The 25,681-nt window shown below is 41.7% G+C and overlaps 1 protein-coding gene across 1 annotated transcript in view; it reads left to right on the forward strand.

Moving 5' to 3' along the window:
* The window catches only part of LOC308290862 (collagen alpha-1(XX) chain-like), a gene marked incomplete at both ends in the record, with an annotated part of 91,859 nt that overhangs the window by 39,129 nt on the left and 27,049 nt on the right, over positions 1-25,681 (forward strand). The window contains 20 exons of the mRNA XM_080732774.1: positions 348-477; positions 1,219-1,358; positions 1,820-1,946; positions 2,691-2,830; positions 3,352-3,484; positions 3,904-4,049; positions 4,477-4,606; positions 4,743-4,859; positions 5,102-5,248; positions 5,586-5,642; positions 6,256-6,294; positions 6,528-6,666; positions 7,396-7,538; positions 8,246-8,355; positions 10,965-11,123; positions 11,340-11,417; positions 11,591-11,677; positions 11,883-11,936; positions 12,358-12,453; positions 12,975-13,028. Coding sequence (XP_080588900.1) covers positions 348-477; positions 1,219-1,358; positions 1,820-1,946; positions 2,691-2,830; positions 3,352-3,484; positions 3,904-4,049; positions 4,477-4,606; positions 4,743-4,859; positions 5,102-5,248; positions 5,586-5,642; positions 6,256-6,294; positions 6,528-6,666; positions 7,396-7,538; positions 8,246-8,355; positions 10,965-11,123; positions 11,340-11,417; positions 11,591-11,677; positions 11,883-11,936; positions 12,358-12,453; positions 12,975-13,028 — 2,226 coding nt within the window. The remainder of the gene's footprint in view (positions 1-347; positions 478-1,218; positions 1,359-1,819; positions 1,947-2,690; positions 2,831-3,351; positions 3,485-3,903; positions 4,050-4,476; positions 4,607-4,742; positions 4,860-5,101; positions 5,249-5,585; positions 5,643-6,255; positions 6,295-6,527; positions 6,667-7,395; positions 7,539-8,245; positions 8,356-10,964; positions 11,124-11,339; positions 11,418-11,590; positions 11,678-11,882; positions 11,937-12,357; positions 12,454-12,974; positions 13,029-25,681) is intronic.

A 25,681-nucleotide genomic window follows, 5' to 3' on the forward strand; every position in this document is an offset into this window, starting at 1 on the left:
GAATTGGGAATTGGATAAAGACTAAATTAGAACACAAGCACTCTCTTTGTGCAAAGAACAACATTATAGATTAAAGATCTTTCAACAGTCTTCCACTGCCTTGTTGCACCTCTTACCACCACCTGTGGATCTGTGTAATCTTTCGCACTCCTCATTTCAAATGCTTATGCGATCCATGGCATGAGTTTTAAACTAATAATTCTGCAGTCAAGGTCTACAAAGATCTACAAATATCATGTTTTAAAATGAACTTGGGTGTCAAAGCAGACAGATCTATGCCACTGCGATTCCCCCTGTTCCCATCCATATTATCAACTTGTGGGTTATATGCTTTTCTGTGGCTGTAGGTGAAGTTCGGTGCTGATCAGACAGTGGTGGAGCTGGGAGGACTGGTACCGGCCACAGACTACTCTGTCACTCTGTATGCCCTGTACGACGAGGACCCCAGCGACCCGGTCACCGCCATAGCCACTACGTGTAGGGTGACCTCTGCTGCATCATTAGTGATTAATCCTGAGTGACAACAGCACTATACAAGAGACCTGTGAAGATGAAACTGACCTCTATAGATAGATAGATACATTTCTATTAAAGTGTCCTGCACCAAACGATGCCCAGCCCGCACAGGCTTACAAGACACTCACAAACATAATGCATACGTACAACAAGATACACCACAAACAAAAATGCAAAAGAAAAACGTATTGATTGTCCACGCTGTGATTTACGGATACAATGTTCTCCAACGCAACTGCCATGCCTTCTCTATGAATTTTGCTATTTTTTTTTCTCTATGAAAACTTCCTTATTGAACAACCAGCGTAACATAGAACATTCAGACATCCAAAACAAATCTGGATTTTTGGCTTGCATTTTTTTCAAATAAAGAATTTCTTCAGTCATGATACAGTGGAGAGTACAAAACAAAATGAAACTCATCCTCCACAACTTCCAAATCACTTTATGTTACTTTTGCTCTTTCTTTCCTTGTGTTATTGTCACATTGCCCTCTTTACAACTCTTTCTCCTCCCTTGCTCGATTGCTCCCTTAATAACACACTCTCTGCCCCTCCCTTTCCTCACCTCCCACCCTTCCTCCATTGTTTTTCTTACCTTTTGCTGTCCTGCTTCTTCTTGGCTCTGTCCCCCTACCATCGCTCCATCCTTTTTATGAGCTGAACACTCATTTAGAGTCTGCCACCCTCTCTTCCTCTGCAGTCCCCCTGCCTCCCCCGCTGAGCGTTCAGTTCCCCATGGTCACCCACAGCATGCTGAGGGTCAGCTGGGTGCCAGGGGCTGTCGACGTCCCTGGACACAGAGTCATCTGCAGCACCAACCACGGCAGTGACGTCAAGCAGGTGACCTCACAACTAACCATTATTTTCACCTTCCATTTTCATCTGTCTATTATTCTTTCTATCATTCAATTCATCTGTGATTAATCACTAGACAATAACATTTTGAGATTCATCGTCAGACATCAAACCAAATAAATGTTCTGCTTTTTATATATAAAAATGAAATGCATTTTAATTACATTACTGAGTGAATTTGATGAATTGTATTTTGATCGTTTATAACACGACTACACAAAAAGTTGCAAAAAGAACTGTGTTCCTCAAAGAACTTTTCAGGGATTGAATACAAAACCCATTAATGTTCAAAAGTGACCCAAACCAAAAGTCAGCGTCCTTTTTTAAACAAATTACACTAGGGGTCAAATACAATTCTTGATTATTTTTGAAGTTCACAGATTTGTATGTTATGTTTTGGTCTCACTCAAAGTGTTATGCTGTTATTCATTGGACTCCTCTTCCAGGTGGAGGTGACAGGAGTGAACTCAGTGCTGGTCCAGAACCTGTCCTCTCTGTCCAGATACCTGGTGTCTGTCCAGTCCCTTTACCCTCAAGGCCTGTCTGCACCCCTCACCAATAACGTCACCACATGTAAGACACAGAGGCACACGGTGGGACTGTGGAGGTTGATGTGGGAGGCACATGGTGCAGATAATTAACCCATTTAGAACGGCGTCGGGTACACATTATTGTAATGTGTATCATTATTTTATGCTTTAACTATTGAAAAATAGCAGATATACAAGCTCACAGCGCGGCACCGAGTGCCGCGCAGCGAGCTTGTAGATCTGCTATTTTAGAAAAATCGTGAAAATTAGAATTTCGACCCGAGTGTCTTTTGAATCCTTCTAAGGTTTTTTGAAAAACCTATGTTTCTATGTCAGCAATCTGGCTAGCCATCATCAAAGAAAAGGTCCTTTTCACTTAACTGGAGCTCAGTTAGTCTGTTCTTGAGAGACTACTATGTCAGTGGTTCTCAAACCTTTTCATGTGAATGATATTTATTTGGCCACGGACCCGCATCTCAAAATATCTAGTTCCAGGGACCCCCCAGAAGCAAAATCTGAGTTACAAACGTTCGCTTTGAAAATACACATATTCAAAGATTTGCACACATTTTCACGACTTTTTCAAAAATAGCAGATCTACAAGCTCGCAGCGCGGCACTTGGTGCCACGCTGTGAGCTTATATATCTGCTATTTTTCACTGGTTAAAACATTCAATAATTCTAGGCCTAAATAAGGCACTACCACACAGTGAAATATATTGAACTTTATTTACTTCTGTTCTACCGCCATACAAAATGATATGAGGTTGTCTTCCTTCTCTGGCAGTGAGGGTTCCGTCTCCCTTTGACCTCAGGGTGACCAACTTCTCTGGCAGTGACATCACGGTGCGCTGGGAGGCTGCCGCTGATGATGTTGTCTCCTACCTCATCAAATGGATCTCTCTCAGCGGAGGAGATCTTAGACAGGTAGGAATGGATAGACGGATATGATATGTGTGCACAGCAAATATTTGTAATGAACACTGTTGAGATGAATCAATACAGATTAATACACAGTTATTCTTGGCCTGACCTGGCTTTATCTATCTATCTGGCTTTATCTATCTATCTATCTATCTATTTATGATGCAAGCATTGGAGAGCTTGGGGTTGATGATACACATGAGAGTGTCTCATAACCTGAGTTGATTAGTTACAACAGGGTTTTTTTACATTCTCTTATACATAAGGCTTATTGTTATAATGGCCTTGCTGCAGTGGAATGCTCTTCCACTAGACACACATACTGTAGGATAAGAGAGAACTAACTCAACAAAGACATATTGAATGAGCACAGCAAAATAGTTGCAATCGCAGTGGATGAGTGAGTGAATGTTGGTTGGATGAATTAATAGATGGATGGATTATGGAAAGGTAGATACCTGTACATGAATGCATGTTACTGTAAAAGGTATGTACTTCTCAGTACTTCTCTCTCTGTGTTCCAGCTGAGGATGAGTGGTGACAGTGAGGGGGCTCTGCTGGAGGGGGTGGAGGACGATAAAGAGTATCAGATCTCTCTGTCTGCCCTGTACGCTGACGGAGCACAGAGTGAAGCTGTGGCTACGCGCTACAGCACCCGTGAGTGGCATGCTCGCACACACACACACACACACACACACACACACACACACACACACACACACACACACACACACACACACACACACACACACAAATTGTTCGTGTAGACCAGTGATTCTCAAATATTTTGTCATGTAAGGATCCCCGGATTTCAATGTACAGTATTTGTCCGCAGACCCCCATATGAAAAGATTTGGTGCTAGGGACCCCCATTAGAGATTGTTAGATTAGATCTTTAAAAATAAAACTGCATATTCTACTGTAGGTGAAGAGAGAGAATGAATCTGAATAGTCATTCTTATTCATTCAAAGATTCAGAAGTGTCAGAAATAGCAGATCCAGAACAACGTATATACAGTATGTCTCCCCAACAGTGAGCCCTCTCTCTCTCTCTGTGTGTGTTTTGAACCCTACAGTGTCTGGCGGGGGGCCGTCCAGTGTGTCCATCTCAGACGAGACAGCGGTCAGCCTGCTGGTCAGCTGGGTTCCCCCAAACGCTCATGTCCTGCAGTACCGCGTGTCCCTCACCGCACTGACTGGAGCCGACACCCAGGAGAGCACGGTGAGGGGACCAGGGGTGGACAGTAATGAAGTACATAAATACCTAAGTAAATGGTAAAAGGTGCATTTATTTAGCGCTTTTATCCAAAGCGCTTTACATAGATTGTGCATTACATTCACCCATTAACAACACACACATTCATACACCGATGGTGGAGGAAACCATGCAAGGCACCAACCTGCACATCAAGAGCAATTTGGGGTTCAGAGTCTTGCTCAAAGACACTTCAACACTAAATCTGGGGGAGCCCGGGATCGAACTGGGAACTTCACGTTTCTACCGGCCACTCTACCCCTGAGCCACTGCCGCCCCAGTACTTTTTGTTTGAGTAGCTGTACTTTACTTGAGTATTTTTATGTTTGGATACTGATGAATTCCTTTAAGGGAAATTCTTCTGACATGGCCAGGGTGTGTTTGTTTTCTTCAGGTGTTGGTCGCAGGTAGTGAAAGACGGGTGGAGCTCCAGTCGTTGCTGCCAGACACTCGCTACAGTGTCCTGGTAACCGCTGAGTACCGCAACAGAGAAGGAGGCAGCAGCTCTGCTCAGGGCAAAACCAGTGAGTCCAACACAGTCGTGGCAGCTAACCAATACTGGCAGCTCAATCTCAGCCTTTGGATTTGATCCAAAGCTGTCCTCATAAATGTGTTTGTACATCACTGTGTCTCTGTCTGTGTGTCGGCGTGTCTCTCCAGCTAGTCTGCGTGTGAGCAGTGTGAGTGTGGTGAGGTCAGACCACTCCAGCATCTGTGTGTCCTGGAGACCAGTGTCGGCCGTCAATGGATACCGCCTTGTCATCCAGTCTGTCAAAGGTAGTCTTTCATTAACCACTCAAGCCCTACATACTGAATGTACAATGAATAGCGAAAATAGCAGATCTACATGCTCAAGAGGTTGTGAGCTTGTGCCAGTGCATTCTTCTGGGAGCTACATAATTTCACTGATTTCACAATGCTTGTTTTCTTCTGTGTGTGCGGGTGTGCATGAGTGTGTGTGCGCTTGTGTGTGCGTGTGTGACGTGTGCATCTCCACTCGTGTGTGTCTGTGAACCCAGACAAGCAGCAGAAGGAGGAAATGGTGGATGAGTCGAGCAGCAGTCACTGTTTCACCCATCTAGAAGCAGAAACCGTGTACCGCATCAGTGTGCACTCCCGTCTTGGATCAGCAGAGGGCGCCGCCGTATCCATTTTGCATCCTACAGGTCAGACATGGGGTCACTGTAATGCCATCAGAAATATGAATCCACATCTCAATTACGATAGTATATACTGTATATATGGTAAATACATGGTCGATTCATGAAGCTTAAATAACATTTCTTGCTCTATGTATGAGCTATGGAGGCTCCATTTTGTGGTAAATTATGAAATACATTCATAACTATATTGAAAAAGTCGAATGGTAGGTGAAAATTATGATTTCTTGCCCACGTGAGTCTTTATATTGAAAGATGATCAACATTTCAAGAATTTGTATGTTCAGACTGGTTTATTTTTTAACAGCCTGGTTGTGACTGCTTTGATTTGTGCTGTTCACAGCTACAGCTCCCGCCAGAATTCCAATCCACCCCAGAATGCACCCGATCCACAACGAAGGTGACTCAGTCATATTGCGTTTGTATGTTTGTGGTATAGAAATGAGTGACCTGCAAAGGGACACCATCAGTCAATCCTAATCATTACAAAGTGTGACATTCACAAACTTGAAGAAAGACCAGTGGTTCTTGTTGTGGTTGACTCAGTCTGCCTGCTTCTCATTCCAGATGTTTAATCAAAGACCTATTTCTACTTGGGACACCAGGTGAATGTAATTCCCTGGTCAAATTCAAAACTAGCAACATCACTTCTTTGTTTCTGGTGGATCCAGACATGAAAAGAAAAGCACAGTTTGTTCTAATGGCTCTGGCTATCCTGGATCAACTAAACCTAAACCCTGATTTGTGCTTTTAAATTGCCGTACAACAAAAATAGCCTAGCTATATACTGTAGCATAGCTAATATAGCAATTTGTGGTGCTCGTAAACCATTCCACAAGTTATTGCACACGTATGTAAAGCGACTTTGAGTATTTAGAAATCTACTTTATACATTTCAGGTATTATTATTTCAGGTATTAAGTTGTACAAGGAGTGTAGATTGTCTTCAACTGGTTGCTGGGCTGAATATGTTTTTCTTCTCACTGATGCAACACTGCTCTCTTGTGTTCCAGTCTGTCCTGAGGTCACCATCAGAAACAGCATTGTCAAAGGTGAGATTTTGTATTTATTTTTAATCAATAATATTTAAAAGAATCACAAAATCATTACAGCTGGTGTTTTTTGTTGGAGCGGTGTGGGGCTCAAGTAGAAAGTTGTTCAACATTTGGAGAAGAGTGTAACTCATCATTGTAATTCTTTTGAGTTCATGAAAAAAAATACAGATCTTTAAGAAAGTCATTGGGATTGGGCCCATGTCTTACTGTATGTACATGTGTTGTCCCAGGGTTTGACATGATGGAAGCGTTTGGTCTGACTCAGAGGGCTCACTCCTCAGTGGAGGGTGTCGCTGCAGAACCCTTTGTCTTCAACACCTTACCTACCTACACTCTTTACAGAGATGTCCAACTCACACAGAGCACTAGGTGAGACACGCACGCGCACGCGTACATGCACGCACGCACGCGCACACACACACACACACACACACACACACACACACACACACACACACACACTTGCACACACACACGCAAAGTCTGACCTAATTATGCATCGTACCTGGGTCACGTTTTTTCCCCATTCTGAATGACCATAGACGTGTTTAATGTCGTATCATATAAGAACTGTGTTTCAAACATAAACAAATGAACACAGTGGTTTGACTATGGATAGGAATATATGGATAGGAAGCATCAACTGACGGCGTGAAAACACTAACGTTACCGCTGCCGAATTAATACAATTATCGCCAGAAACTGTATCAAATATGAGTGACTGACTATCGTAAACGATACAGAACGACCTCCCTGACAGTAACGCCGGGACAATTTGTTTGTTTTCGGACTACAATTCTCATGAGACAATTCTAAGACGACCCAATACTATTCTCCATTGATATACTACTTCCGTGGCCCAGGGGATGAACGAGTGACATCAGGATGTCGGTATAGTCTATTCCATACTTAAATGCCCCATCACCGTTCTCCTCATATTTTGATCACACGCTCTCATCCCAAGCTCCCTCAAATCCATCCATCCCTCCTTTTCTCTTGTCGGCCATCTCTCTCTCTCCCCCCCAGAGAACTATTACTTCTAATTGAACAAGGGGTGTAATGAATGATGATCAGGTAATCCGTCCGTCTCTCCTCCAGGTTCATCCACCCAGCAGGCTTCTCTCCAGAGCACACCATCAGCATAGCCTTCCGCATGCTGCAGGAGACGCCCCGGGAGCCCTTCGCCCTCTGGCAGCTCACTGACAACGACTTCCAGCCCAAGATGGGCGTGGTGCTGGACCGTGAGACAAACCTTTCTCTTACATCTTATATCGTTGTTGTCGGGTGAAAACCTTGTATGTCCAAACCGTTCGTTGTGTATTCATCATTTTAAAAATGATTTAAACTAGTGAAAATAGCCGATCTACACGCACACAACGCCTCGCGGCGCGAGGCGTTGTGTGCTTGTAGATCTGCTATTTTCACTAGTTTTGTGCAACAGCCTGGTTGTTTGTTTGTGGACGTCCTGAAGAAGGATGCGGCAGCTGAAAGCTCTTCGGAGCTGGCCGGGTGTATGGAGAACCGGAAAGATTGGAGACTCCGATGGAAGCTCGTCTGAGAACGACCGAGAGAGAGAGAGCCTTGTATGATGAAGCAGGGCTTTACTTTACGAAAAAAAAATCTAAAATTCGAAACTTGGAGATACAAGGTTTCTGCCAGACAGTGATGATATAGGCCTACTGCTATACATCTAACATCTGAACACCTTTTTTGTTTGTTACAATGTCAAGCCCATTAGCATTTCACACACATCGTGAAATGTACTGGACATCACACAGTACAATATGTCAACGCAGGGAATAAGTACAAAAAAGAAGGTTGTGCAACTTTCTGTTCAAATGAAATCATATAAAACATGTACAGTAAACAAAACTAGGGGGTGAATGGTGGAAGGCTAGGAACCCTATTCTATATTCTGATTAATTTCCTGTCTTTGTGCTCCCCTCAGCCACAACCAAACATCTGGTATACTTCAGTCTGGACTACAGAGGAGAGGTGCAGGAGCTGACCTTTGACCAGACGGAGGTTCACAAGCTGTTCTATGGCAGCTTCCACAAGGTGACACAGTATATACACGCTAGAACAAGGGGAGGAGGCCATGGAACCAATGTGGTTTCAAATCAGACGGGCCAGAGCTTTGCAGGGGGTGTGTGGAGAGACATGAGGTGGAAGGGACTGTCAGTCGTAAAGAAGAACGTTTGCCACATTTACTCTACATTAGTTTGCCTAAATGCAACATAAAATTAAGAAACGAGGGGCACTTCTTATTTTAAGTTTCTATTATTATTGCTTCATGACGGCATGCTCTGGTGCGCATTAATCTGTAACGCTGTATAACGATTGTGACACGTTGTCTGTTCATAAGGCCTTTGTGGACCTGATGCTCCTTTTACTCTCTCTCTCTGTTGCAAATTGACTGATGTGATAGGCCTTTGAAACATAGAGGAAGCTGAAACAAGCATTTCAGTATGAATAATTAATATTTTTAGACTGATGTTGACTTTATGCTGAACTGTAGCTTCCTGTATGTGAGTAGTTGCATTTATAACACTTGGATGTGGTGCATTTAAATAGAAATACACATGAACATATAGAAAACAGAGAGTAAGGAGTGCATCTGTTTGGCTGTAGAGTAAAAATCTCCCACGAAAGGTGGTCTTTGGTAGTCAGGTGACAAAATTGATGCAAAAAAAAGGTAGACCAAGGCACTCTTGAGGGACAGTTAAAAAGCCTTTATTTTACACATGAACATAATTTCAGGTCTCCTTGTAGACTCTTGGTACTAGTAATGTCACTGGAAAGGGGGAGGGGGGAGCGGACTACATAGAATGTATCTTTACCAGCAGGAAGCAGTGCATGGGAAAGGAAATAAAACATGAAGGATCAGATAAGTGGAGGGAGGCGAGCACAGAGGTTTGTTCTGTGGCCAATTACAGAAAGGTCACTTGGAGGAGAGAAAAAAGACTATTAAATGTAACATTTTAACCAGGGACTGAGTGTTCTTAAAATATACATCTCTCATGTACAGGCACAGAATATGTAAGAAAAAAGCTAATACAGGAGTGGTGTTAGCTACAGTACACGATAGATAGTTTGGAACCAAATGGACCATTATGGGGACTGTAACGCAAATAAACAACTTTTGTAGAAGTGCATCTTTAGATGCATCCACAGGTCACAGCCAGGCAATGAGAGAGAAAAAAGGAAAAGAAAAACACTTTTCATCAGCGAGTACCAGGAAGTGTACCCAGCACCGGCGGGCCGTATACGCAGACTACGCAGACTGCGTAAGGCCCCCGCCGACCAAAAAGGCCCCCACTGCCCCCTCCTCAGCAGAAAAGAACTAGTGCTGCATGGTTAATCGTTTTCAAACCGAAATCGCGATGTGAAATAGAGACTTCCCAAGCAATATGGAGACATTTTAATTTTTGAAATCCCTTCATAATTGACTAAGCAATGATCAAATCAAACTGTGGTGACTTTCTTTGCTTCTGCGCATCGCCACATGCTGAAAGTGAAAGTGAATTTGGCACAGTGGCCACTGTGCAGGACTCTGCCACAGCGTGGGAACTAGGGGTGCTGCAAGTGTTCCAGCACCCCATGGGGAAGTTTTAATTTTTTTATTTAAATAAGAACAGAACAAATCAAACATAGCAAAAATACGTTGCCTGTTGTTGTCGTTTTTTATTTATTCATTTATATATATTTTTTATATTTATATATATATATATATATATATATTTCCATTATAAAATGGATTAAAAAATGATAAAAAATATTAGGCCGCTCGCGCCCGCAGGAAGGCCCTATAGCAGAATCATGCTTAGGGCCCCCATGGGCCCAGAAACGGCTCTGAGTGTACCAGGGAGTGTAGTAGAATCATGATAGAGTGGAGTTGCACGAGGCACTGCTGGAGGTGATGAAGTTGAGGGCATATGCACCATCGTGTGTTCATGCGTGCTCATGTGTGCGCGCAAAATAAATAAATGCATTTCCCTTTGAGAAATGTTGACTGCCTGATATGTTTGATATTTATGTTTGAAAATTTTGAAAAAAGCGTAAAATAATGATAAAATAATCATTTGGGCCATTGTCAGGCTGACACTTTGTTTACATTCTAGTCTATTCTTTGATAGTGTTAGACTAGGATGTAAACAAAGTGTCGGCCTGACAATGGCCAAAATGATTATTTTATCATTATTTTACGCTTTTTGTGGTCATTTTTGAATAGAAACATATATGAAGCTTATTTTTTTATAAAATATTTTCGAAACATTATTTTTATTTTAGCATCCGTTTTTCAAGAAAAAGTTCACTATAGCTCCTTTAACTAAAATTGTATGTTAACAACAACATTAACCCTGGCATTGCTATTTTGGGCAAATTAGTTATTTGTCATGTGAAAAAGTGTATAGGTCATAAGTGGTTAAGAAAATGCCCCTTTTCCCCTTTCTTTTATTTTCTTTTACAAATGTAACCCTGACAACGAGGGTGTTTTGCATAGGGACACCTCATCAAACAGCCTTTCAATCTTCAACGAGACCCTGTGGTCCAATAACGTGATATGATAGGGAAAAATAAGCTTAATCCTTTATCACATCAAATCACATTTGATTGTCGATCTATGACAATGCACTGATGAATCCATTCCATTCTCTGGTTGGCAGATTCACCTGTCCGTCAGTCAGGTGAGCGTGTCCCTGTCTGTGGACTGTCAGCGCGTGGCCGAGAGGCCTGCCCGCCCGCTAGGCGCTTTGCCCACCGATGGCTTTGAGATGCTGGGGAAGCTGGTGAAAACTAGAGGCCCCAACAGTGGATCTGCTCCGGTACATTCTATTCTATTCTATTCTATTCTATTATATTATATTATATTCTAACTGTTCTACACAGTAAAACTCCTCAGTAAGTTATTCTACACAGTAAAGATCCTCAGTGTTATGTGTCATGGATTCATGCACACATTTCTCTCCTTCACACTGTTGCCATCTTCTTATGGCCACCCTGTTGATGACCTTTGTCCCTGTCCTCTTCACCACATCCAGTTCCAGCTGCAGTCGTTTGAGATCGTCTGTAACATCACCTGGTCCTCAGAGGACACCTGCTGTGACCTGCCTGGACTGGTCAGTCCCTTCAGCTGTTCTTATTTGTCTTATGTACCCCACTTTTCATATTTAGGCTACAAATTAATATGTAAAGATGACCAGCATTTGATCCTATATAACAGAGTTTGTCATTTTTTGAAAATCTTTTCGCCTATAATGACACGTCCTGTTGTGACTCTTAACTGCCACAGAGGGATGAGGAGGGCTGTCCTGCTCCAGCCTACGCCTGCACCTGTTCCTCCAGCATCCCTGGTGCGCCTGGTCCCGGTGGACCTGTTGTAAGTCCCCCAGACATTTCATGTTGTCTAAAGCACCGCCATCAAGTATGGTGGTAAATGATCACGTTATATTTGCTGCTATGCACTTTGTTTTACATAAAACTATAATCAGACTAGACCCCCCCATGATACCTTTTGTTTAGCGTTTTTTCTTATTTTTTTTATCTTTTCTGTATTCTTATCCGTTTTTTTGTTTGTTTTCCAGGGCAGGCCAGGTCCCCGTGGTGAGAAGGGCGAGAAAGGAGAGCAAGGCTTTAAGGTCAGACGTCATCAATTATTATTATTATTATTATTTTTAAGCAAACAGTTGGCTTAAAAAGTCGCAATCCGTAACCTTTATATTTTATGCCAAGATGTCTGCTGTTGAGCTAATACAGAAATCTCATTTGGGCAGAGGATATATTTTGCGTCTTTGAGCTTCAACAGAACCACTTGTCAACCAGCAGTCCTAACCAGCAGTCCTGACCACAGTATCTAAAGCTCTAAATGGAAGAGCAGGGAGACTAACTACAACCACATAGTTGTGTTAATATCGTATTAACATACTCTACCATGAAGACTGGACAAAACTCAAAATAAACCTTTTATTCACATGGATTTGGAATTAGTATTTAGATCAACAGTCTGGAAACGTGTGTTAATGTATGAGAGTGGATTGAATTTGTGTCTTTGTGTGGCAGGGAGAGATAGGTCCCTCGGGAACGACTGGGCCTGACGGCAGCCTGGGACCCTTAGGGAACAGAGGACCTCGTGGGATGACTGTGCAGGGCAAAATTGTGAGTAACTCTTTCCCTCATAACGCAAGATTAACCATAATACCTCTTATAAGGCAAATAGTGACATGATGTGAGTAAACTGCCTATTTTAGCTATCTTTAAATAGTTTTGCATATGGTGACATTCCGAGAACAGGGAATGCCAGGTTGAAATATGATCAAATAGGTGTCTCCTGCCCTGCTGAATTCTGAGTTATTACCACAGCATTTCCACACCAATTCCTCTGGGGTGCAGCAGCAAGAGCAAAGCATACAGGCGTACATTGCTCAGGGTGGGACTGTGGGGTCTCTGCTTTACATGTAAAGTGTCTTGAGACAACTAATTGTGATATGACACTTTAATCAAATTGAATTGACATGTACAGTGATGAAGTATGGACCCAAGTGCAACTCTTGCACACACATAATCACACATAATGCAGTGTTACTTTGCAACATGCTTGCATTTGAAAAGTCAATACATGTGAATTGTTTGTTTTGTGTAGCTTGTAGCCTACAGTACATATTCTCTGCTGTTTCTAGGGACCCCCTGGTGCAACAGGAGAGAAAGGAGAGACTGGAAAACCAGGTATCCAGGTGGGCTAAGAGTCAAATTATGCCATTATGCCAATACAATGTTTTTATTTATTCATTTTTTTCTACTTGACCACATATGTTAAGAATGTAATTTAAAGGTTGAATGTTATTTAGACAGATGCTCATTGTTTCCCTTTAATCCTAGTTCATTTTCTTTGAATTCTATGTTATATGAATATGTGATTATTTACCGTGCTTATTGTAAGTTGCTCTGTATAAGAGCATCTGCTAAATGCCTACATTTTTGGAGTATGCTTCAGCCTTAAGCCCTATTCCTACTTCATTATGGCTTCACGTGATGAAAATAGCCAACCTACAAGCTCACAACGCATCACAGATCCAGCGCGTTATGACAGGGGCGGGCTGGCCATCTGGCATACAGGGCATTTGCCCGGTGGGCTGGTAGGCTAGGGGGCTGGGGGGCTGGTGTAAAAAAATAAAAAAATAAAAAATAGCCAAAGTTCTGACACATTTTGGCACTAATCATATTCATACTCCACTTGTTGGTGGTGAGAACTGTATGCTAACTTAATTTGTCATTTGTTGTCTGTAAAAGTTGTGGTATTAAACACTTGTGTATTTACATAATGTGCCGCCCATGACCGGTAGAGTATCTTCGCGCGCGCTGGTTGTGGGGGCTGGTCTGGCCAAGATGCCAGGGCTGAATTTTAGTCCCAGTCCGTCCCTGCTCCTGAATACTGACCAATGAGAGACTAGCTAGACCTGTCAAATACTGACCAATGAGAGACTAGAACGACGTCAAACACTGACCAATGAGAGACTAGAAAGACGTCAAATACTGACCAATGAGAGACTAGAAAGATGCAAGTGTGGTTGCCGTTTACTCTACTGGGGGAGCCAATCAAAGAGGAGAAAAAGGATGACATCACAATATCAAGGTATCGTGTTGTCTGATTGGCTGAAGGGTTTTATCAGATGATGAGTAAAAACACCAAGAACAATAGTTGGAGGTCACATGGCGTGAAAGAAGAAGGCGTAAACTCTTGAGGCAATACATTGACTTTATGTTAAAATATATAATCTTTATTAATGGTATCACAATATAAAAATACAGAAGTAATAGGACGTGTCAATAATAAGAATCTCAACTACAGTACATTAATCACAATTCCCAATACAAACAATAAGACTCGAGACAGATGGAACTTTACAATAAGTCAAACTTCACCCTAACAAACCCATTTCTAAATACATAGCAAAACCTAAAGCAGTGACCACGGATGATCACCACCTGTAATGGCACAGAAATAAACATAAATATAGCTGCAAGCAGCGATAAAGTGGCCAAGGCAAAAGCATCAAGGGAAAGCAAAGAAGACATCAAAGAGAAACTAGAAGCAGTGTTCTTCCGAACAGGTCAGGTGTTTTTTTTGGCCCACTGGTGACTCTATAACAGGCCAATGTGAGAAGGGTGGCATCTGTTCCTTGGCCTAGTGGGAATGTGTGTGCAAAATCTCTCACACATAGCAGGCTGCGTTTGAGACAATTTGTTCAAAAAGGAGCAATCCTGCAAACCTTGGAATTCAATTTTAGCCAATTAGATAGAATATGATATCGGACAAATCCGTCATGATCACATCACTGTAGAGATACTGTGTACTGATTTGTGTGATTTTCTGTCTATAGCTGCAGAGCGAGATGAACAAATCTCAGTGAGAGTTGCAAGGGCCCCATAGCCTAGTGCAGTGTTTGTTATTTTTGCCTTTTTCTTGAGTTTTGCCTTTTGTTCCCGTTCCCGAGTTCTTCATTTTTAGATTTTTGGCAAAGTTTATTTTTGCCATTTTTGAATTTTGGGTTTCACTGTACAACTGCATGGTGGGGGCTGGATAAATAAAAATCTTAACGAGACACAAATTGCTTATTATAAGCAGACATGGCAACCCAGAACCCAACTACTGACACTTTAATGCAAGGACAACAGGAAATCAAATGATGTTTTTCAGGACAGCTTTTTCAGCCCCCGCCTTTTTCAGGATATGAACAGGATAACAGGGGCGGTGCCAGGAATAACATGAATATATAGAGATAAATAGTAATACTGAATAAAAGTACGAAGGTATTGGCGTCAACTTGAATTTTTTTGAAAATAGCAGATCTACAAGCTCACAATGCAATGCAACGCATGAGCATTTACTGGAGTAGCCTAGAAGTAAGACTATACAAGTGAAGTATAAAATACCTCAAAATTATACTAAGGATAGTATTTGAGTAAATGTACTCAGTTACTTTTACACCCCTGGCATTGTAGACCCAGATGCTTGTGAAACATGATAAAGAAATAGTCATGCAATAGTATGAATTTCAGTTTATTTACACAAAGGATTTGCAATTGCAAAATATTTGGCAGCATTATTTTCTGTAAGTGGCTAGCAGAGTCAGACTTAACTAAACTTAAATTGTTTTTATTGAAAAACGTTGAGGGGAAGGCGGCTGGGGGTCAAAACTTGGAACTTTAGACGCTCACATGGGGCTGCCGTCCTGTGGGCAGAGCAGACTATGGATTCCAATTGGGGGGTGTTGGAACCCAGCCAGCCTAGGTGGGGGAGGGAGAGAGAAATGAGGTGAGCTTCAGAATAATTACAGTTGAGCCACAAGTTAGAGAAGAGGTGTTCAATCTGCCCGTTCCACACAATTCAGAATAATGAACCCACTTACACTGCCGTTCTTTGGCTTCAATGAAGCAATCTGGGAGCTGGTACTGATTGTCAGCTGATTGTCAGATGGGCTTCAGGTGTGAGGCTGAGCTTCCCCTGCATGGTTTGAAACAATAAACGAATAAATGAATGCACTCAAACATCATTACTTTATAAAGAAACTCAAAGTCATTACTTCAAAATCAAATCAAACTAGGAATGAGTGTCACTGCGGCTGCTTTTTCCTACCCATAACCATAGGTCAGACAGGATTGTGTCAGTCTTTCTGCAGGCTCGCCATCTTTCAGATTCAGTTCTAGGCAATAAACCTGGCCTGGATCAAAGAAAAAGGCCAAATGAATAGAAAAACAACAAATTCAAATAATCTGCTGCACTACAGGCTTGAAACAAAATAATTCCATTAATCTCCCCAACTAGGCATTGGCATTAAACTCAAAATACATCAATTCAATAATCAACGTTGCAGCTAACATACAAGCATTACATTCCAAAAGAAATCGTTTAACATTTAGATACCAAAACCAAAAACAACATAACATTTCAGAGCACATGGTCAGCTTACCAAGTGACACATTGTTCCTCCATCATACACAGCCAGTGTATCGAGTGGATCAGGTAGGTATGTTCAGGTGAGGTAAATCTAAAAGACAAATTATAGTATGGGTAAGTATAATGAATGAAACTGTTAGAAATTGGAATAGTTGTTGGAATAATGAACAGTGTACAGACCTGCAGCTGCTGCATAATGTAGCAGTGAGTAGCAGCAACCACCAGCACCATGCGGCTTCAAACAATCTGAGAGGGGGGGAGTGGCCTCAACTCAACCACTATTTATACCCTTGCTTAAGAAGGTTGCCATGTTTGGTCGGGTTGCCATGTTCAGTTGCAGTACCAGGGTTTTCACGGCAAAATGTTGTAAAATGTATTTTAAATGCATGAGGTAAGGCTTGAACAGGGGACTTCTGGAATGATAGACAAAGGCCTTACCATGTGAGCTATGCACAGCTCTGCACAGTGAGAAAATATTACTTTAAATGTTTGTTTTAGAAGCAGAAGAATAATTTGCATAAAACTTGCAATGTTGATAGAATTATTAAAAAAGCATGTTTCAATTTTTAAAAAATCCGATCTGACAGATCTTTAGATATTGGTCCAAAGTTCATGTAAAAAAAGTTCTGTGCACGTGACGCGAAAGTTCCGGAATAAAAGATGGTTTAAGTGTTTTACGAACTGCTCCAAAAGGCGGAAAATCGAAGGGCGGAGCTTACTTAACAAAGACACAGATGTCTTCAGCTTGAGTCAAGGCACGCGTGTAAGCAAGTTGCATGTCTTCAAACAAAACGAGGCATGACTTATGCCCCTTTAAAGTTTGAGTTTTCAAACGCTTCGTATAGCGCCCCCCTTTGGCCAATTGGAGTAAGATTGCTTTCAGTGATATTTGGACTAACCCTCGACATATTTGCCAAATGCCATGAACGTGTCACTTTGCATGTATGATTTAGAGGCAGAAGAATAATTTGCATAAAACTGCAACATTGAGTGAATTATTAAAAAATAATGTTTCGCTTTAAAGAAAATCCGGCCGCTGTGCGATGACCGTGTTGGTCCAAAGTTCATGTAAAAAAAGTTTTGCGCACGTTATGCGAAAATCCCAGGAGGACATAGATTTTGACTGTTTTTCATATAATTCAAAATTGTGGGAGAGGTAAAGGTCAGAGGTCAAAAGTCAGAGCGTAAAAGTTGTTCGGCATGAGGAGACGCATAAGTGTATACAGGTTTCATTGCTGTACCTGAAACAGGGCATGAGCTACACCAGTTCAAAGTTTGCACTTTTGAAGGCTTCCTACAGCGCCACCCTTTGGCCGATTGTTGCGAGCTTCGCGTTTTAGCCGTTTGGCATAGTCCTCTGCCATACTGCCATGAACGTGTCACTTTGCATGTATGATTTAGAGGCAGAAGAATAATTTGCATGAAACTGCATTATACGGTTAATTATTAAAAAATAATGTTTCGCTTTAAAGAAAATCCGGCCGCTGTGCGATGACCGTGTTGGTCCAAAGTTCATGTAAAAAAAGTTTCGCGCACATTACGCGAAAATCCCAGGAGGAGATAGATTTTGACTGTTTTGCATATAATTCAAAATTGTGAGAGAGGTAAAGGTCAGAGGTCAAAAGTCAGAGCGTAAAAGTTGTTCGGCATGAGGAGACGCATAAGTGTATACAGGTTTCATTGCTGTACCTGAAACAGGGCATGAGCTACACCAGTTCAAAGTTTGCACTTTCGAAGGCTTCCTACAGCGCCACCCTTTGGCCGATTGTTGCGAGCTTCGCGTTTTAGCCGTTTGGCATAGGCCTCTGCCATACTGCCGAGTTTCGTAAAAAGCGACTGCACGGTCTAGCCGCTAGAGCAAAAGTGGCGGAATAATAATAATAATAAATATAGCTGCAAGCAGCGATAAAGTGGCCAAGGCAAAAGCATCAAGGGAAAGCAAAGAAGACATCAAAGAGAAACTAGAAGCAGTGTTCTTCCGAACAGGTCAGGTGTTTTTTTTGGCCCACTGGTGACTCTATAACAGGCCAATGTGAGAAGGGTGGCATCTGTTCCTTGGCCTAGTGGGAATGTGTGTGCAAAATCTCTCACACATAGCAGGCTGCGTTTGAGACAATTTGTTCAAAAAGGAGCAATCCTGCAAACCTTGGAATTCAATTTTAGCCAATTAGATAGAATATGATATCGGACAAATCCGTCATGATCACATCACTGTAGAGATACTGTGTACTGATTTGTGTGATTTTCTGTCTATAGCTGCAGAGCGAGATGAACAAATCTCAGTGAGAGTTGCAAGGGCCCCATAGCCTAGTGCAGTGTTTGTTATTTTTGCCTTTTTCTTGAGTTTTGCCTTTTGTTCCCGTTCCCGAGTTCTTCATTTTTAGATTTTTGGCAAAGTTTATTTTTGCCATTTTTGAATTTTGGGTTTCACTGTACAACTGCATGGTGGGGGCTGGATAAATAAAAATCTTAACGAGACACAAATTGCTTATTATAAGCAGACATGGCAACCCAGAACCCAACTACTGACACTTTAATGCAAGGACAACAGGAAATCAAATGATGTTTTTCAGGACAGCTTTTTCAGCCCCCGCCTTTTTCAGGATATGAACAGGATAACAGGGGCGGTGCCAGGAATAACATGAATATATAGAGATAAATAGTAATACTGAATAAAAGTACGAAGGTATTGGCGTCAACTTGAATTTTTTTGAAAATAGCAGATCTACAAGCTCACAATGCAATGCAACGCATGAGCATTTACTGGAGTAGCCTAGAAGTAAGACTATACAAGTGAAGTATAAAATACCTCAAAATTATACTAAGGATAGTATTTGAGTAAATGTACTCAGTTACTTTTACACCCCTGGCATTGTAGACCCAGATGCTTGTGAAACATGATAAAGAAATAGTCATGCAATAGTATGAATTTCAGTTTATTTACACAAAGGATTTGCAATTGCAAAATATTTGGCAGCATTATTTTCTGTAAGTGGCTAGCAGAGTCAGACTTAACTAAACTTAAATTGTTTTTATTGAAAAACGTTGAGGGGAAGGCGGCTGGGGGTCAAAACTTGGAACTTTAGACGCTCACATGGGGCTGCCGTCCTGTGGGCAGAGCAGACTATGGATTCCAATTGGGGGGTGTTGGAACCCAGCCAGCCTAGGTGGGGGAGGGAGAGAGAAATGAGGTGAGCTTCAGAATAATTACAGTTGAGCCACAAGTTAGAGAAGAGGTGTTCAATCTGCCCGTTCCACACAATTCAGAATAATGAACCCACTTACACTGCCGTTCTTTGGCTTCAATGAAGCAATCTGGGAGCTGGTACTGATTGTCAGCTGATTGTCAGATGGGCTTCAGGTGTGAGGCTGAGCTTCCCCTGCATGGTTTGAAACAATAAACGAATAAATGAATGCACTCAAACATCATTACTTTATAAAGAAACTCAAAGTCATTACTTCAAAATCAAATCAAACTAGGAATGAGTGTCACTGCGGCTGCTTTTTCCTACCCATAACCATAGGTCAGACAGGATTGTGTCAGTCTTTCTGCAGGCTCGCCATCTTTCAGATTCAGTTCTAGGCAATAAACCTGGCCTGGATCAAAGAAAAAGGCCAAATGAATAGAAAAACAACAAATTCAAATAATCTGCTGCACTACAGGCTTGAAACAAAATAATTCCATTAATCTCCCCAACTAGGCATTGGCATTAAACTCAAAATACATCAATTCAATAATCAACGTTGCAGCTAACATACAAGCATTACATTCCAAAAGAAATCGTTTAACATTTAGATACCAAAACCAAAAACAACATAACATTTCAGAGCACATGGTCAGCTTACCAAGTGACACATTGTTCCTCCATCATACACAGCCAGTGTATCGAGTGGATCAGGTAGGTATGTTCAGGTGAGGTAAATCTAAAAGACAAATTATAGTATGGGTAAGTATAATGAATGAAACTGTTAGAAATTGGAATAGTTGTTGGAATAATGAACAGTGTACAGACCTGCAGCTGCTGCATAATGTAGCAGTGAGTAGCAGCAACCACCAGCACCATGCGGCTTCAAACAATCTGAGAGGGGGGGAGTGGCCTCAACTCAACCACTATTTATACCCTTGCTTAAGAAGGTTGCCATGTTTGGTCGGGTTGCCATGTTCAGTTGCAGTACCAGGGTTTTCACGGCAAAATGTTGTAAAATGTATTTTAAATGCATGAGGTAAGGCTTGAACAGGGGACTTCTGGAATGATAGACAAAGGCCTTACCATGTGAGCTATGCACAGCTCTGCACAGTGAGAAAATATTACTTTAAATGTTTGTTTTAGAAGCAGAAGAATAATTTGCATAAAACTTGCAATGTTGATAGAATTATTAAAAAAGCATGTTTCAATTTTTAAAAAATCCGATCTGACAGATCTTTAGATATTGGTCCAAAGTTCATGTAAAAAAAGTTCTGTGCACGTGACGCGAAAGTTCCGGAATAAAAGATGGTTTAAGTGTTTTACGAACTGCTCCAAAAGGCGGAAAATCGAAGGGCGGAGCTTACTTAACAAAGACACAGATGTCTTCAGCTTGAGTCAAGGCACGCGTGTAAGCAAGTTGCATGTCTTCAAACAAAACGAGGCATGACTTATGCCCCTTTAAAGTTTGAGTTTTCAAACGCTTCGTATAGCGCCCCCCTTTGGCCAATTGGAGTAAGATTGCTTTCAGTGATATTTGGACTAACCCTCGACATATTTGCCAAATGCCATGAACGTGTCACTTTGCATGTATGATTTAGAGGCAGAAGAATAATTTGCATAAAACTGCAACATTGAGTGAATTATTAAAAAATAATGTTTCGCTTTAAAGAAAATCCGGCCGCTGTGCGATGACCGTGTTGGTCCAAAGTTCATGTAAAAAAAGTTTTGCGCACGTTATGCGAAAATCCCAGGAGGACATAGATTTTGACTGTTTTTCATATAATTCAAAATTGTGGGAGAGGTAAAGGTCAGAGGTCAAAAGTCAGAGCGTAAAAGTTGTTCGGCATGAGGAGACGCATAAGTGTATACAGGTTTCATTGCTGTACCTGAAACAGGGCATGAGCTACACCAGTTCAAAGTTTGCACTTTTGAAGGCTTCCTACAGCGCCACCCTTTGGCCGATTGTTGCGAGCTTCGCGTTTTAGCCGTTTGGCATAGTCCTCTGCCATACTGCCATGAACGTGTCACTTTGCATGTATGATTTAGAGGCAGAAGAATAATTTGCATGAAACTGCATTATACGGTTAATTATTAAAAAATAATGTTTCGCTTTAAAGAAAATCCGGCCGCTGTGCGATGACCGTGTTGGTCCAAAGTTCATGTAAAAAAAGTTTCGCGCACATTACGCGAAAATCCCAGGAGGAGATAGATTTTGACTGTTTTGCATATAATTCAAAATTGTGAGAGAGGTAAAGGTCAGAGGTCAAAAGTCAGAGCGTAAAAGTTGTTCGGCATGAGGAGACGCATAAGTGTATACAGGTTTCATTGCTGTACCTGAAACAGGGCATGAGCTACACCAGTTCAAAGTTTGCACTTTCGAAGGCTTCCTACAGCGCCACCCTTTGGCCGATTGTTGCGAGCTTCGCGTTTTAGCCGTTTGGCATAGGCCTCTGCCATACTGCCGAGTTTCGTAAAAAGCGACTGCACGGTCTAGCCGCTAGAGCAAAAGTGGCGGAATAATAATAATAATAATAGTGATGAAGTCCAATAACAATGAGTGGCCAAGGCATTGCCACTTCGTGGCCTTGGCCACTAAATATAGCTGCAAGCAGCGATAAAGTGTCCAAGGCATAAAAAGCAGGAAAGCAATAAGGCATCAAGGGAAAGCAAAGAAGAATATCAAAGAAAAACAGGACCGAACAGGACTCTGGCAGGTCAGGTAGGTTTTTTTTTTGGCCTAGTGGTGACTCTAATAGGCCAAAGTGAAAAGGGTGCCACGTGTTCTTGGGCCTTTCACGGCAATCGGACGCTGCATGCAGGATTTGAAGCATTTTGTTCCAAAAATGTGTTTTGCAAAAATTGACCCGCTGGTGGCGCTATAACAGGCCAATGTGAGAAGGGTGGCATCTGTTCAGTGTAAATACTGAATAAAAGTACAAATGTATTGGCATCAACTTGACATTTTTTGAAAATAGCAGATCTACAAGCTCACAATGCAATGCATGAGCATTTACTGGAGTAGCCTAGAAGTAAGACTATACAAGTGAAGTATAAAATACCTCAAAATTATACTAAGGATAGTATTTGAGTAAATGTACTCAGTTACTTTTACACCACTGGCATTGTAGACCCAGATGCTTGTGAAACATGATAAAGAAATAGTCATGCAATAGTATGAATTTCAGTTTATTTACACAAAGGATTTGCAATTGCAAAATATTATAGCAGCATTATTTTCTAGCAGGCTAGCAGAGTCAGACTTAACTAAAGTTAAATTGTTTTTATTGAAAAACGTTGAGGGGAAGGCGGCTGGGGGTCAAAACTTGGAACTTTAGGGGCTCACATGGGGCTGCCGTCCTGTGGGCAGAGCAGACTATGGATTCCAATTGGGGGGTGTTGGAACCCAGCCAGCCTAGGTGGGGGAGGGAGAGAGAAATGAGGTGAGCTTCAGAATAATTACAGTTGAGCCACAAGGTAGAGAAGAGGTGTTCAATCTGCCCGTTCCACACAGTTCAGAATAATGAACCCACTTACACTGCCTTTCTTTGGCTCCAATGAAGCAATCTGGGAGCTGGTACTGATTGTCAGATGGGCTTCAGGTGTGAGGCTGAGCTTCCCCTGCATGGTTTGAAACAATGAATAAATGAATGCACTCAAACATCATTACTTTATAAAGAAACTCAAAGTCATTACTTCAAAATCAAAATAGGAATGTGTGTCACTGCGGCTGCTTTTTCCTACCCATAGGTCAGACAGGATTGTGTCAGTCTTTCTGCAGGCTCGCCATCTTTCAGATTCAGTTCTAGGGAATAAACCTGGCCTGGATCAAAGAAAAAGGCCAAATGAATAGAAAAACAACAAATTCAAATAATCTGCTGCACTACAGGCTTGAAACAAAATAATTCCATTAATCTGCCCAACTAGGCATTGGCATTAAACTCAAAATACATCAATTCAATAATCAACATTGCATTACATTCCAAAAGAAATTGTTTAACATTTAGATCCCAAAAACAACATAACATTACAGAGCACATGGTCACTCACCAAGTCACAATGTTCCTCATTCACACAGCCAGTGTAGCGAGTGGATCAGGTAGGTATGGCATCTAAAAGTCAAATTATTGCATGGGTAAGTATAAATAATTAATGAATTAAACTGTCAGAAATTGGAATAGTTGTTGAAATAAATAAAGAGTACATACCTGCTGCCTGTAACACCTCCAGTGTTGTGGACCACACTGAGCAAGTTACTGCAGAAAGTCTGGCTTTATACTGGGTGTGGTTTGATTGCAAATTGCTGGGCAGCTGTGTTTGGGTCTATTCTGCATTAGAGGTGGGATTTATGGCTCTTTGAAGTGAGACAGTACCATCGATCTGGCTCACTAAAAAGAGCCGTTCAAAAGACTGGCTCATTTGGCTCCTTGTATATTTATATATTTTTAAGAAGAATTTGTTTAAATATGAATCCACAAGGTGGCACCACATTCCTCTGCTGACAGTTGAGATCACAATTTAGTATTTACCCTTTTCATAAAATGTGTGTGTAAATTAAGCTACCTTGACTTTTGTTATTCATAAAACACCTAAAAAAAACAAGCAGGCAACAATGAACTCGCTCCTCCACTTGTTCTCTCTCTCTCACTCACTCACTGTACTCAGTCAGTACTCAGTGGAGTAGCAAGGAGATGTTGAATTGGGGGGAGGGGGTCTCCCCCCCAAATGAACGGCTCTCTACTGCGCAAACCGGATCCCATCGTTCACTTCAAAGAGCCGTTCAAAAGATTCGATTCGTTCGCGAACGTCCCAGCTCTATTCTGCATCTAGCCTAAGGCCCAGATCATGGGAAACCCCTACTCACGTCAGGGTGGGGGGTCCCCAGTTCAAATATGATTCTTTTTGGTTTCAGTGATATTTGGACTTACCCTCTACAGTATTTCATCATGAAAATGTGACTTTGCATCTATGTTTTAGAGGCAGAAGAATAATTTGCATAAAACTTGCAATGTTGATTGAATTATTAAAAAAGCATGTTTCAATTTAAAAAAAATCCGATCTGACAGATCTTTAGATATTGGTCCAAAGTTCATGTAAAAAAAGTTCCGTGCACGTGACGCGAAAGTTCCGGAATAAAAGCGGGTTTAAGTGTTTTACAAACTGCTCAAAATGGCGGAAAATCTAAGGGCGGAGCTTACTTAACAAAGACACAGATGTCTTCCGCTTGAGTCAAGGCACGCGTGTAAGCAAGTTGCATGTCTTCAAACGAAACGAGGCATGACTTATGCCCCTTTAAAGTTTGAGTTTTCAAACGCTTCGTATAGCGCCCCCCTTTGGCCAATTGGAGTAAGATTGCTTTCAGTGATATTTGGACTAACCCTCGACATATTTGCCAAATGCCATGAACGTGTCACTTTGCATGTATGATTTAGAGGCAGAAGAATAATTTGCATAAAACTGCATTATACAGTGAATTATTAAAAAATAATGTTTCGCTTTAAAGAAAATCCGGCCGCTGTGCGATGACCGCATTGGTCCAAAGTTCATGTAAAAAAAAGTTTTGCGCACGTTACGCGAAAATCCCAGGAGGAGATAGATTTTGACTGTTTTTCATATAATTCAAAATTGTGGCAGAAGTAAAGGTCAGAGGTCAAAAGTCAGAGCGTAAAAGTTGTTCGGCATGAGGAGACGCATAAGTGTATACAGGTTTCATTGCTGTACCTGAAACAGGGCATGAGCTACACCAGTTCAAAGTTGGCATTTTTCAAAGGCTTCCTACAGCGCCACCCTTTGGCCGATTGTTGCGAGCTTCGCGTTTTAGCCGTTTGGCATAGTCCTCTGCCATACTGCCGAGTTTCGTAAAAAGCGACTGCACGGTCTAGCCGCTAGAGAAAAAGTGGCGGAATAATAATAATAATAATAATAGTGATGAAGTCCAATAACAATGAGTGGCCATTTGCCACTTCGTGGCCTTGGCCACTAAATATAGCTGCAAGCAGCGATAAAGTGGCCAAGGCAGAAAAAGCAGGAAAGCAAAAAAGCATCAAGGGAAAGCAAAGAACAAATCAAAGAAAAACTGGAAGCAGTGTTCTTCCGAACAGGACTCTGGCAGGTCAGGTAGGTTTTTTTTTGGCCTAGCGGTGACTCTATAATAGGCCAAAGTGAAAAGGGTGCCACGTGTTCTTGGGCCTTTCACGGCAATCGGACGCTGCATGCGGGATTTGAAGCATTTTGTTCCAAAAAT

This window comes from Nannobrachium achirus, assembly GCF_963921795.1.
Source record: "Nannobrachium achirus genome assembly, chromosome: 9".
In the NCBI taxonomy this organism is placed as follows: Eukaryota; Metazoa; Chordata; class Actinopteri; order Myctophiformes; family Myctophidae; genus Nannobrachium; species Nannobrachium achirus.